Consider the following 14687-nt stretch of genomic DNA (forward strand, 5'->3'; position numbering starts at 1 on the left):
AGGTTAACAGGGATAATAAAAAGCTTAGGTGGGCTGGGCCACTGAAGCCCTGCAATTCTGTCGGGGATAGTGACTGCATTCCATGGCAGGAGGCGCTGACCGTGGTTTGCCTTGTAAATGCCACACAACCTTCCTCAAATTCATACCCTCAGAAGACCATGCCCATGGTGAGAAAACTGCACTTCCTGTGGGAGAATTGGTGCTGTGCAAAGACATCCCTTGCCCAAAATCGAAACTCGAATTGGTGGCTGCCATGGCCGAAATCTTGCACTCACCCCAACCACGGGTCAATCCCCAGCAAATGCATTCACAGGTCCATGGTGGGTGTGGACACGGGCAAAACCCCTATGGTTTGCAGAATCCTGTGTTTCTGAGCAAATCGCTTAATCTCCCCCGTGCCTACCAAAAAATGAATGTGTCTTTGTGTAACCTAATGTAAAGTGCTCCAATACCTTCGGGTCGAGAGTTCGCACTATATAAATGCCCCCCCAAGAAAAAAAAGAAAAGCCAGAGCAACTATAAGAGCCTGTCCTCGCTTCGGGACACTTTCACTGACACCCTGGTTTACTTAGTGCAAAAGGCCATTTATTTAGTACAGGATTGCATGTTACTCATAACATTATATATATACTGAAATTAAAACTCTTAACTTCAACAACCCCCAACCCTTTGAACTTCTCCCCATTCCTCTTCCTTCATTCTTTCACTATGCCCCTGTTAACTCATCTTCCACTTCAATTCACCTACACATTTCCCTTTTCCTTTCATCCCCTGCCTGCTTCTTTCTTCCCCCTGGAAGGGCGGCCAGGCCCGCATCTGACTCTCCATCCTCCCCCATCTACTGCCACCAAACCCCAACTGCAACCTGCCCTAACTGGCGATCACCCCAGAGACCCTACCTATCCTCAAAATCCAACTCTTTAACTTCCACCCTTCTCATGTAGGGTGGGCGGCCAAAGACTTCCCACCACGCATGCAGGCTGGCAGGGAAGAGGCTGGTTCCCCTTTTCCTCCCACTATTTAAACCCATCCTGTACCCTTCCACCAATCCCGTCCCCTGTACGTCATTTCCTGTCCTGAATGATCCCGTGGAGAGACTAGACTGTGTCTGCTCTCCGCGGGACCCTCCATTGTGTCAAAGCCTAACGCCGAGTGAAATCATGTGCAAACAGTGGTCAAAGCAGTATTTTGCTCGAAGAAGATGGCTTGGCATGTCTTCTTTATAAAAATGCACGCATCTTACGTAGCTTACTTTCTGTGGTTGTTCTTACTTACGACTTTTTAGTGGAGGGTGTACCTAAGGCATTAATCCTGTGCTGACCATTGTTTATGTAAGAGCTGAACATGGCGCCAGATGGTCAGTGCAGGTTTTCCTTCCTATGCTCACTGCATGTGGCAATTTTTCACGCTGCACTCTGTTGCTTTAGCAGACTAAATCTTGGCCACAGGGTGTCTTTCGTCTGTGTCTCTGCCTGCTGGAGAGATTTATTTATTGTTCGAGTCTAGAAGTAGATTTGTAGATTTCTAGACAAAATATATGTTTTGTCCCAAGACTATGAACTATTAAAAACAATTTCCTTCATCTTTAGCGTTTTTTTGGCTTAGCCTCCTAGCTAACAGTTCTGTGAACATTATTTTGCTGAATTTGGTTTATTTCAAATGGAAAACCTCATCCAACGCCCGCACAATTTTTATAGGGCTAGGATTGTAAGACTGCCGGCGCTTGACTGTCCAGAGCCTTGACATGTTCATTTTATTGCTGGATTTCCAGTAAATTGGTACATTAGATCTTTCCTTGAAAGTGATAAGTACAGTAACACCCTCATCACCGGGCCCCACTCCTAGGTTGGAGAAATCACTGTGACAGATGACACAAAGTATGAAATGAGAATGCGGGCGATCATGCTGACTAGCACGTCAGTGCAGTTCATTAGGCCTGTCCGCAGGATAAACAGCCCGAGTCTGCGCTGACGAATGCAGGAGTCCGGACAAGAATGAAAGATGTTGCAGTAACTGTGTTAATGAAATGCAATTGGAGCGCGGCAAGGGCAGGCATTCCAGAGAGATTGGTTCTACAAAATCAGCGTGGTATTTTATATTTGAGGCTTGGTAGCTTTATAGCCAACTGTAGTGGTCGCCAGCTTTTCTTGCTGTGGATCAAAACTGCAATCAGTTTTACTGCACTCTCCATTAGGTCTTAGCCTAGACCTTCTAATATTGAAAAAGTCAGCTCTCAAGGGTGGCACATCTGTTAGGGCAGGGTTCTGCAAAGGCGGTCCTGGAGAGCCTGGTCCATGCCATATTTTTAGTATATCCACATTTAGAAAAATGTAGATTTCTGAAACATCTTTTTTCTAAATGTGGATATGCTAAAAACCTGGCATGGACCTGGCTCTCCAGGACCGACTTTGCAGAACCCTGTGTTAGGGCGTTGAGGCGCCGCCCTCCCCCTATCTGGATATTCTGAAGCAAAATGTTTCAGACATTTAGGACAGATATGTAGTTTCCATACATTTATGATAAGTGCCTTCCTGCCTTAATCTCACTCCAGAGAAGGTACAGAAGCCAGACACTTTTACACACCCCTTTAGCATGATGCCATCAGGGCTTCCTTCTGAACAACCCGGTATTTTAAATTAAGTGACATTGAGAAGGACATCAGCAGCATTGTGCTGATATTATGAAGCTCTGGGTGCTTGACGGTCAGACCAGCCCAGGGCCTCATCCTGTCAATCTTCTCAGTGATAGCCCACCCTCTCACTTTCATTGTGGGCAGATGCACGTGAGTCTGCATATCATGATGCTGGGGCTCTGTCCCCATAAACTGAGCTTTGAGACATTAGACCAGATTTACAAGAAACTGGCGCAGGGAGGTGCTGCGCCAAAATTAGCAGCACCGTGCTGCGCCAGTTTTGAAATGCAGGGATGTGCTGTATTTACAAGAAAACAGTGCACCCATGCGTTTTTGCCACCGCTAAATTGAGCAGCCTGTGCCAACACAGGCATTCTTGCATCATAGTACAAGGGGGTCTGCGTTGAGGGGTGTGATTGTTTATGTGCAGGAAGGTGTTCTTCCTGCACATAAACAATCATCCATGGCGCTTTGCTTCTTCTATGTGTGCTTCAGAATGCAGCACACATAGAAAAAGCAAAGAATGTGGAGGAATAAAAGCATTCCCCTGTGTTGTGCCATGCTAACACCACCCCCGAGGTATCATTAGATTTTGGCGCTGCCTCAGATTTATGAATTCTTGTAAATCTGCAGCAGCGCCAAAAGCAATGGTTGTTGCATTGGAACACCCACTACAAAATCCATTGCATGCCCCTCTTAAGTGCAAAAACTGCGTTGGAGGGCCCCATATCTACAACGAGGCATAAAGCCACAAAAAGTGGAGTTATGCTTCCTTGTAAATAGGGAGAAGTGGCTAGTGCCTCCAGAGCGTTGCAAAAAGTGATGCTTCAGTGATGCTAGGGCCTTGTAAATCTGCCCATTGTGTTGTTACGGCATCTCTAATGCTATTGATGCCAAATGCAGTATCACAGCACTGGCCACAGAAGTTGTTAGGTGTGAGGGCAACACCTGCATCTGTCCTAACTCTGACCTGCAGTGCTAAGAGACCTATGCATCCATTGCTACGTGCTGATTGTGACAAAATTAAAGGTGCGTTGTGGGTTTTTACATAAATCAGGCAAATTGTTACACAGCAGACCTCAGGGTTGGCTCAGTCCATCAACCCCTTGGAAGTGCAGCATGACACAATTGATATGAGGAATCCCATGTCTGTGTCTTTACTATTTACCTTCTCCAACACAAACTGCTTATGCATTGGTAAAGGACAGGGTTTTTTCTTCATAATGTATTTTATTGTCTCATCACATGTTTGCCATCTGTAGAAATGCATTCTTAGCCATCAGGTTCTTTGGTTCTGGTACTGCGGATGCTAAACGGATGCAAAACGTTTTCCATGGAATTGAAAAATGTACATTAACACCATAATTCACATCTCTAATTTTAAATTCAGGTGTGACTTCTGTCTTTTATCTATCTATGGATGTGTTGCAGTGCTTTCACATCTCACTTGTCAAGATCTTGTTTTCTCTGGTTGTGGATCCAACCCTTTTTAGTATTCTTCTTTAGAAAATGTGCTCCCTTTTAAATACCTTATGATTTAATTTTAAGCCATTAAGGCATGAATAAGAAGTATGCATTTGCGGTCTATAGTTTGTGACCAGTAGAGCAATAAGGGGTTACACATTGTGAACTCTCGGACAGATATTAATGGAAGGGGTACTACATTGAACTACTTGCTAAATACCCTAGGAAGTGGCTTTACACTGTGAACTCTCTGACAAATACAATAGGAAGGGATAGTGAACTCCTTGCCAAACACCATAGGTAGGTATTCTACATTGTGAATCCTCCGGTAAATGCAACAGTAACAGATTTTGCATTGTAGACTCTCTGACAGGAGCAGTAACGAGGGGTTTTACAATGTGAACTCTCGGTCAAATATAGTCGAAATAGGGTTTGCATTGTGAATGCCATGTCAAACACCATAGGAAGGAACTTTCAATTTTTAACAATGAGCAAAATATAACAATAAGGGGTTTTACATAGGAAAATGCAATAAGAAGGGGTTAGTACATAGGTCCCTTTTAGGCCTGGCCACAGTAAATGATTACTGTCTTCAGAGACAGACTATGTTCATGTCAGTGTATGCTTTGGGTCTTCTGAAAATATTTGAAGGTTCTCCCTAGGCAGAAACCACATGGTCATGTTTATGCTCATGTAGGCTGACTGTATTCATATTTAAATTTGGTGACATAGAAAGTAGGGTTATCGTTTTACATTGCAAAAGACTTGGCAAGGCTTACAGGTTTAGCCTTGCTGATCATGAAAAGCTCTGTGCTGCTACAAAAACCAAAATAGGGGCATTGCTGTTTTAGCACTCGAGCCAGTTAGTGATCAGTAAGTTACCTTATAAGTGGACAGATAATGCCTGGAGTGTCTAGATTCGAGCAAGGGGTACAAGCCTCTATAATTAACATGCCTTTCGCTGGGGACGCCCTGTTTGACAGGCAGTGGATGAGTTCCTACAACAACTCAAGAAAGATAACAAGACAGCAAAGGCAATGGGGCACTACAATTCAGGGGCTTCTTCAGAGGAGGAGGAGAAGCATCCAGAAGGCCCCCTAACAGGGCACCATTCACAACGGCCAAAAGCAACAGCAGGCACAGGGCAGCTCACACCAAGCCATGCAGCAAACATCTTGCCAGCAGTGGCAACACCCTGCTAGGCAGCTCCTTTGTGGATGAGGAAGAGTAAGAGACCAGACCTCCAGAGAGGGAGGAACAACAATCGACTTCGCCAGTAGTGGGAAACAATAATCTCAGACAACTGGGTTTTGAAGTAATACATCACGGATACTGCATAAAACATATCAAGAAGCCACCACAAATTCCCCCCAAGCCAAGGAGACTTCAAGGTCAGGAGATCATTCAGCTAAGGAAAGAAGTCAAAGAAGTTCTACAAAAGCCAGAGAAAGAGTTCCACCAAAGGTAAACAAGGGAAACTGCTCACCTAATTTACTTGTCCCAAAACAAGATAAAACCCTGAGACCATTACTAGACCTCAGATTCATAAACAAATTCATTTGAACACAACACTTCAAGATGACAACTCTCTAAGGAGCAATAGCACTCCTAAGGAAAGGAGATTACATGGCCTCCTTAGATCTAAAGGACGCTTAACTACACATAGCCATGAACCAAAAACACAAAAAACACCTCAGATATTTACTAGACAAGTTACATTACCAGTTCGGAGTGCTACCATTTGGCATAAAGTCAGCACCAAGGATTTTCACAAAGTGCCTCGCAGTGGTAGCAGCACACCTAAGTAGACAAGGCATCCATGTCTACCCATATTTGGACAATTGGCTAGTAAAGGCAATCGCAAAACAAAAATGGCACAGATATTCTAAAAGTGATCTCCACACTGCAATGATTGGGCTTCACAATAAACCCCAAACAGTCATCACCACAACCAAAACAGGTAAAAGTGTTCTTGGGAGAAACCTTAAACTCAAAGACAGCACAAGCAAAACTAGTACCACGGAAAGTAAAAGCGATCACAGAACAGACAATGCGGACTGTCATGAAACTAATGGGCATGATGGCATCAGGAACACCACTCATATTACACAAGACTACTCATGTGTCCCTTACAGTAATGGATCTGCAACAAGTTGTCACAAGCCACCATGAGTTGGGAGGATCTAGTGGTTGTCATAGCAAGAATGCAAAGGGGAATACAATGGTGGAAATCAAAGGACATGACCTTATGGAGACCATTCAGGATACCAACTCCAACAGTGACCATCCAACAGATGCATGAGGGGCACACACAGGCCTCATGAAGATTTGGGGACAGTAGAACAGCACAGTTTTCCTAGCCTTGAGGGCTTTCCAAGCACACATAACAGGCAAGACTGTACTAATGCAAACAGACAACACAACAACCATGTTCTTTCTCAACAAACAGGGAGGCATCAAATTGTTCTCACTGAGCAAGCTAGCCCAAGCGATATGGAAATGGGCAATAGCAAGGAGAATAACGCTACAAACGGTCCACCTACCAGAGCATGAAGGCGGACAGGCTGAGTAGACAAGAAATCAACTCCCATGAACTAAAACAAGAAACACTGGAGGAAATATTCAAGGACTGGGGGAGACCAACAATAAACCTCTTGCAACAGCCATAAATGCAAAACTGAAACACTTTTCCTCTAGGTTTTAACACCACCAGTCAGAAGAGAATGCCCTGTCAGTAAACAGGTTAGGGAGATTTGCATATGCTTTCCCCACAATTCCCCTGATACCAAAAGTAATGGAAAAAGCCAAATCACCAGGGCAAACCTCATCCTCATAGCTCAATAGTGAGGCAGATAGCCCTGGTACTTAGACCCAGTGGAGATGTCCAGGCGACAAATGATCGGAATCAAGGCAGATCAGGATTTGCTATCATTGCAGGAGGGGAGTGTGTACCACCTGGAGCCAACAACCCTCAGTCTAGCAGCCTGGCTGCTGAATACTTAGAATTTGGGCATCTACAATTGCTGCTCAAGACAATGAAAATCCTTAAAGAAGCAAGGAAAGCTACTATCAGAAAATGTTATGCTGCCAAATGAAACAGATACATTCCCCCATGCACAAATAACACAACAATGGAGACAAGGACAAAACAGGAAACTGTATTGACTTACCTCGCTCACCTGTTAGACACCTACCCTTTGTTAAAAGTACACCTGGCAGCAATAGTAGCCTATATCAGGGGACTGTAGGGAACAGTTTTTTTTCACATCAGAAAGAAATTCTTAGAAAGTGCAAAAAGGATTGCATCACCTAGATCAATTGCAGCTACATTGTGGAACTTAAACATCTTGCTAACACAATTAATGACAATGCCATTTAAACCTATGCACAAGATGAATCTTAAATCACTGACACTGAAGATTGTTTTCCTAATTGCAATCACATCAGAGTGAGTGAGCTGCAAGCACTAACAATACAGGAACCATACCTGCAGGTACACAAGACAAGGTAGTCCTCAGAACTAACCCATAGTTTCTACCCAGGGTGGTGAGCCACTTTCATGTCAACCATAGTATTCAACTACCATCTTCCTTCAAAGAGCCAAAGACACAGACAAAAAGAGCCCTACAAACCTTGGATGTAAAGAGGGCTTTAATGTAAGATCTGCAAGAAACAAAGACGTTTTGTAAAGGAGAACAGTTGTTTGTCTCATTCGCCAAAGCAACCAAGGGTTCCCCATTAACTAAAGGAATAATCTCAAGATAAATTGTGGAAACAAAACAAACTTGTTGTTGTAGAGCAGGAATGATGGTGCCCACACATGCAAGAACCAACAAACAAGGAAAAAGGGGGCAATGCTGGCAAACGTACCCATAGATGCAGTCTGTGCAGCAGCGACATGGGTGTCACTGCACACCTTTGCAAAACATTTTTGTGTGGCCATTCAGATAAACAAAGAGGCGCAGGTAGGACAAAAAGTAATACAACACCTGTTTGTTAACACTTTGGCATTTCATCCTAACCAACCCACGGCAAAGGATACCACTACATAAAGGAATGTATAGCATGTGAATCCAGAAAAGGATTCATGCTGCAAAACAAAATGGTTACTTATCATTAGGAGTAGTTTTACAGCTTGAAGAGTTTTCTGAATTCACATGCGACCCGCCCACCTCCCTGGAAATGGAAGATGATGCAACAAGGTGGGTAAGAGGAGAATAGGGAGGAACTATACAAAAGAAAAAAAGAGAGAAGAAAAAAGAATCAGAAGATGGCAACTACAGACAGGAACGTCCGGGTGCCATCTGACATCACAGAGAGAATGGACAAACCACCATTTGGTGGTCGATGATACCCACAGCAAAGAAAAAGGCAATTCTGGACCCAACCACTAGATGGGGGAATAATGCACAGCATGTGAATCCAGAAAACTCTGCAAGCTGCAAGCCTACTCCTACTGGTAAGTAACATTCGTTATACTTCCTACACAGGTTACCAGTGACTAGGCACATCTTGATTAAGACCGAATGCCACTTGTTCTGAGTTTCTCAGCTCTTGGCTTCAACACTACGTGCCTTCTCACATGCTTTGTTCTTCTCGTGCACTTTATGTTGTGCCCTTGATCCATCGCTCCAGATCTGTCAGTCACTCTTACTTGCTTCTCACACATATTCCCAGTACACCAGATGCAAAAAGACTCTTTCGATGTAAATGCAGGGTGTGCAGAGTACCTGTGAACGTGTAGGGTGCAGCATATTAAAGCCATACCTATTGGCTTGACAATGCTTGTTCTAACTGCTTGGTAATTACTTCATGGCTCCATGGTAGGATAAACTGCTCTAATGCCACATCATTGAATAAACCAGGGCCCACATCGCATTGTGTCAGATGAAATTTATGTAAAACTCATTCACATTCACGCTACACTGGCACCGTGGGCTTCCAGGCTGTCCTGCATTTCTACTAATTGCAATTGATTAAACCTTCAAGGTAGATGCATCCTTTCATCCTTCAAGCCACAAGTGTTCTTCTAATGCCTCAATCGGCCAGCTCCATCCTATGATCTCCATTAAGTGGTGCTCATTTCAGCTGCCAGGGTTATTCTGCAAATGTTACTACCACTTCGAATACAATTTCGGCAAAGGACAGTGCTCAAAGCGAACTTATTTTGGGAAACTGCACTTCTAGAATAGTAATTAAAATAGACATAAGAAAATATTTTAGCAAGCCACTATTTACAAATTTCACAATGTGCGACATAGAGGAATGATATACCAAACAGTCAGGTCTGCCCATCTTCTTTGTGGCATTGCCAATATCTGTTTTCACTGCAGACAGAACAAGTATGCTTCTACAAGGAAAACGAAGCGCTTATAAGATTTCTATTTTACTGTTTGGTGTTACAGGCACCTCTTGCGAAAAGCAGTGCTCATTATCCAGTACGCTGTGTGTGACTGTGCTATCAGTGGTGGTGAAATCTTAATTCCTTTTAGTGAGTGCCTTGTTGGTTAGACAGGCAGGGTCACGTTCCTCAAGGGGGCAGTAGTGTTTTCCCAGTGCTGGCCATGCCTAACGTCAGGCAGACGTTAACAACCCATTATAGAAAAAATGCACAGCTGAAGGATGCCCCCTACCTGCATACCATGAGCAGTGGTACAGCTTTTCTTGTGTGTGGCGTATGCAAGTCAGACCAGAGTCTCCCAGGACAACACTTTTACGAATCAGTTATGAATGACAGAGCCTGCATAGAGATGGCCATCACTCACCAGGGAGGCTCCTGTGGAGCACCAAGCATAAATAGTAGCCTAGAAGATGAAAAATTCACTTAGCCCTTTTTAGGTCGAGCATAGCCGCGCACAAGCGATCCTTTTCCAACGTGTTGGTATGAAGCTTGGCTTTTAACCACGCCCACCGCATGCCCATTACTATCACCCGTTCGTGGGCTTGCCTTTCAAAAATCCTTTGTTATCATTGTTAAAAGCTTTACTTTTGTCCCTCTATAGGACAGTTTTGTTACCACCTCGGCCATCGATTCTGTTACATGGATAATTGCACATTTGCCGATACTTTAACTGCGAGCAAACTTCTTTTTCCTTTTGTGTGTCTCCTTCGCGTTCACGCTCATGGTGGCTGTGGCGCTTTGAATCGACTCGCTTATGTCAACTGTTTCACTTTTTATTTTCAGTTTGTGTGGCAAGAAGAGTCCAGTTAGGAATTTACAAGGCTAATACCTCTAACTCGAGCAAACACGAGACCCATTGCATTGCAAATGCGTGTTTCCTACTCGCAGGGCAGAGAGGAATTACTTTATGTAATCTCTTTCCACCCAATCATTTCTGTCTGGTACATTGAAAATATTGTTTGCACTATTAGTAAGTCGTGTTAACAAATTACTGCTGCCTCTCCCGATGATACTGGCAAAATATTTTAGTAGAATAGAGTGTAAAAAAGTCTGTTATCCTGATAACCAGACACTTTCTACTCTCACACTTACTGCTCATGATAGTTGTACCCCGCCAGTGGGTGAAACTGGAATGGAGGGTGTAACATCCCCCAGTAATGTTCAGAGGTGTCACTGGGAGAAACCTTGCACAAAAGCTGCAGAGCTACCCGCATTACGAGAGCAGTATTCACCTATGATCACAAAGGCTGCTGGTAATGGGAATGCCCACTCAGCAATTTCTGCCTTCTTCGCTGGCACAGGCCATAATCAGAGCCAAGGTTGTGTGTGAAAAGAACATGAGAAAAAACGTAAACACTGAAAATAGATCTGTAAACTAATAAAATACTATGCCTGCATAGCCCCCAGAAAAAGGGAGCTGCAGTTGTGTAGCCTGAAAGCAAGCAGAGTTGGAGGATTGTTCAGATGGATGAATGAAGGACATCTGCACACAGTTAGGGATAATATTGATGAGATTGAAATGTAACTGACAAAATATTTTAAGCATTCATCAGCTTTGTTTGTTTTTCTCTTTGTCTGTATTACTTCACAAATAACATTCTCTGCTATCCTGTTTGATTTTCAATATTGACATAACTATTGGTCACATTCTAACGTAGAATCAAACACTTTGACCTTTCCTCAAGCCGCTTCAATTTGTTTTGATGAATTTAGATAAAAGGGGTGGACAATGGACGCCCACAAAAGTCTTCCTCGGCACGCCTGCATATTGAGTGGATCAAGAAACCACCTCCTAGCTCTGTAACACTTACGTTTGATGAACCTTTCTACAACTTTACAGTCATGGAAAGCGACAAGGTGACGGAAATCGTGGGAGTGGTCACTGTGCAGCCGTCGAACATCCCCCTGTGGTTTGACGTGGAAGGTAAGTTGATTTACAAAAGGCATAGAAATGTGCTCCCTCAGCCATTTCCAAGGTAGAGGTAAATGTTGTAAAGGAAGTTAACAATAGCATGTGGGGAAGGAAGACTCTATACTGAAATGTAAACAAGATGTAAGCAAGAGATGGGGCAGCCATTTTGTTAAGCACTGCTTTTAGAACCATGTCTGCTTAAGTGTAGACACAGATTGATAAATGTAAACTGAGGGACAGATTTACTAAGGGCTTGCAAAGTCATTCCATAAAAAAAGTGAGCAAAGCAAACTAAGCCCTTACTTGGGATTTACTAAACCATACAAGCCACCTTGCATGGCTCTGCATCGCTTAATAATTCCGACGTAACGCAAGGCAGTGGTTTTCGCTGCCTTGTGTTACCTTGCAGAAAGGAGGTGTTCCAAAGGTGGAGTAAGGGCATTTCCACGCTTCCACCCATGGCTTCAGATACAATTTCAGATTTACTACGGTCAGTAAACCTGCTATTGCGTCAAAATGCTGCACCTCCCTGACTGGCGCAACAAGGAGAAATACATGTATTTCTTCTCATTAGTTCCTCTTTCAATGCATGCCGCATTCTCCATCACACATAGAAAGAAGAAATGCCTCTAAGGATTGTTTTTGTGAAGGAAGGTGCCCCTTACTTCACAAACATAATCCTGTTCGTAACTCAGGTACCCTTGCAGCATGGTGCAAGGATGCCTGAGTTGGCACCAGGCAGCACACAGTGTGCTAGCGCTTGGAGGTAGCAGAAAATGCCATAGCTTAGTAAATATCACGCAATTCTGCTGTGTCCCATTTCACGCAGCGCAGCAAGTTGTGTTGCTGCGTTGCGTGAAATGCTAGTACGTCTGCCCCTGGATATTTAGCACCAGTGCAGTTGGTTAGATGAGGAATTTCCAAAGATTTCCATGAAAACTTGCTGTTTAGAGGTCATCATGTATGAATGTCTGTTGTTATTTTGTTGGAATACAAAGCAAAGCGCTATGTTATTACTGCCCTTGAGTCCTCATAGCATTAGTCCATTTCATTTGAATGCGTTAACAAGAATAACAAAACCAGCGACGAATACACTGAAGTACATAATGAACACCCCGAGCTTTCATTGCAATTAAAAATTCTTTGTTTTTTTCTATGCTGTCTTCTTCAATTAATTATTTCTTGTTTGTCATTTAAATTCTAGTGCTAAACTTCACTAATCTCCTTTCCGAAGGCATTTTCTTTTGTATGTTAACTTGCTGTACCGCAGTGCTCTCCTTTCTTGACCCTTTCTGCTTTCCGTTCTCTTTCTGCTCCTGACTGCACTGCTTGAAGGTGGCAAGCATGCTCGAGAGATGTTCTATATTCTACAGACAGTTTGTGGGCAGAACTGTTCCTCTGAAGGTACCCTTCGCGCAAACCATATTTTTTTTCCTGAAAGCAAATGAAATCACATGTTCACAAATGGTAGTTACAAGGCGTAGCATGAATCCTTTCCATCATATTTATATACATACATGCAGCATATATGTAATATCATATCATATAATATCACATAATATTCTATTGCTAGATACATAATATGCAAACCGTAACATAATATAATATAATATAATACAATATAATATAATATGATATAATATAATAATATAATATATTCCATGTTAGATATTTTCTAATATATCATATGTAAAATGTAGCATAATATAATATAATATAATATAATATAATGTAATATAATATAATATAATGTAATATGCTACAATATGTTTCATATCAGATTCTATTGCTAGATATATAATGTGTAAAATGTAAAATAATACAATATAATATATTAATATAATATAAGTACATATGCATAGAATCACAACACATATGGTTGAAAAGAATTACTTCATATTCACAGCTGTGCACTGTCCTCCTGTTTTATGCTACCCCACTATAACACTTATACCAGAACTAAAAATATTGAGTGGGAAAGGTAGCTGGACCACATTAGCTATTGGAATCCATCTTGGCATAATCTATGTCGCATGTCGTTTAAATGTGCGCCAATGTTTATCACCATTAACCATGAACTGCTTTGAACTGCATTGTGTACATGTGTATGTTTCTTTTACATTCACTTCTGATATATCCCTTGCCATGCATGCCCTAACATCTGTCCTTTGCTCTTTTTTCTCTCATTTTCGCGCTATTCACATAAGATGTTGTGTCAGTGTACTTGAAATAATGAAAATAAAATAGTGCTTGCCTTCTGGGAAATTTTAGCTGCATGTAATATTTGCTTGCAGAGATCAGGTGTGAGTGCTCTGTAATTCTTGACATGTTCTTTTTAATGAAACAGTTTCCGCTGCTTAGATGGGCCTTTGATAGGCACATGGTTCGCCCTGTATGCTTCTGCAGCCGCGCAACCCGCTCAAGGGTAGAGGGTATCTTCAACCGCTGATGTGTTTTCTTAGAATTGTGGCACCCACAACTGATGCTCTGTGGAGTTTGTAAATCCTTTCAAAATAATTCACTAGTTTTAATAAAATACCGGCGTGAACCCAACTCTTGCAGTGTACATACCACGCATTCTTCTGTGAGCATTGCGCGCGCATTGATTCAACTAATAAGATATATCATAGTCTCCGAAAAACAGCGTTTTCTTCTTGTAAAAATATTTAAGTTTTTCCAAAATGTACATTACAATAAAGAAAGGCAATAAAAACTCCATGTGATGTCAACAGCTTGATAGACTAATGGTAAGCCTCCTATTTTTGGTAATAGTCTGCTTTTGTACTTGGCAGGTACAGACAACATTAGCGTCTGTTGAAAAATGAGTATCCAAAAAAAACACAATAGTATGGCTCAAATGCATTTATCCATCCACTAAAATACAACTTTCTTCTGCCAGACTTTCTTATCAACTGGTCTCCTTCCAGATTTCCTAATACCACCAAACATGCAATTCACATCATATTAGCCTTCTGAATACAAACTAATCTTAATTATTTAAAAAAACTTGTGGAAGTGTTGCTCACCAGTGTGAATTCAGGTTAGTGGATAGATAATGCATATTTTAATTTCTTTGCTGGTGGATATTAATTGCTCTGATATGATGCTTGGGCCACATTTTCTTCGACAGTTAAGGTAAGCTTTTAGAGTTCCACAATGGCTGGTGGGGGAAGGAGGACTTGTTCAGCAGGGCAGCGTCCTACCACATTCTGGACCCTCACCTTAACATACATAGGTCCATGATGAGGCAAGGATTGAGCTATTACACATCTACGGCA

General features: G+C 42.4%; 1 protein-coding gene across 4 annotated transcripts in view; it reads left to right on the top strand.

Moving 5' to 3' along the window:
- Window positions 1–14687, top strand: part of FAT3 (FAT atypical cadherin 3) — a 651131-nt gene that overhangs the window by 399958 nt on the left and 236486 nt on the right. For 2 of the 4 annotated variants that reach the window (XM_069204015.1, XM_069204017.1), the window contains exons 6-7: window positions 11211–11421; window positions 12745–12813. In XM_069204015.1, the coding sequence (XP_069060116.1) occupies window positions 11211–11421; window positions 12745–12813 (280 nt within the window). The remainder of the gene's footprint in view (window positions 1–11210; window positions 11422–12744; window positions 12814–14687) is intronic. The other 2 variants (XM_069204016.1, XM_069204018.1) reach the window with 1 other exon arrangement.

This window comes from Pleurodeles waltl, chromosome 8, assembly GCF_031143425.1.
Source record: "Pleurodeles waltl isolate 20211129_DDA chromosome 8, aPleWal1.hap1.20221129, whole genome shotgun sequence".
In the NCBI taxonomy this organism is placed as follows: domain Eukaryota; kingdom Metazoa; phylum Chordata; class Amphibia; order Caudata; family Salamandridae; genus Pleurodeles; species Pleurodeles waltl.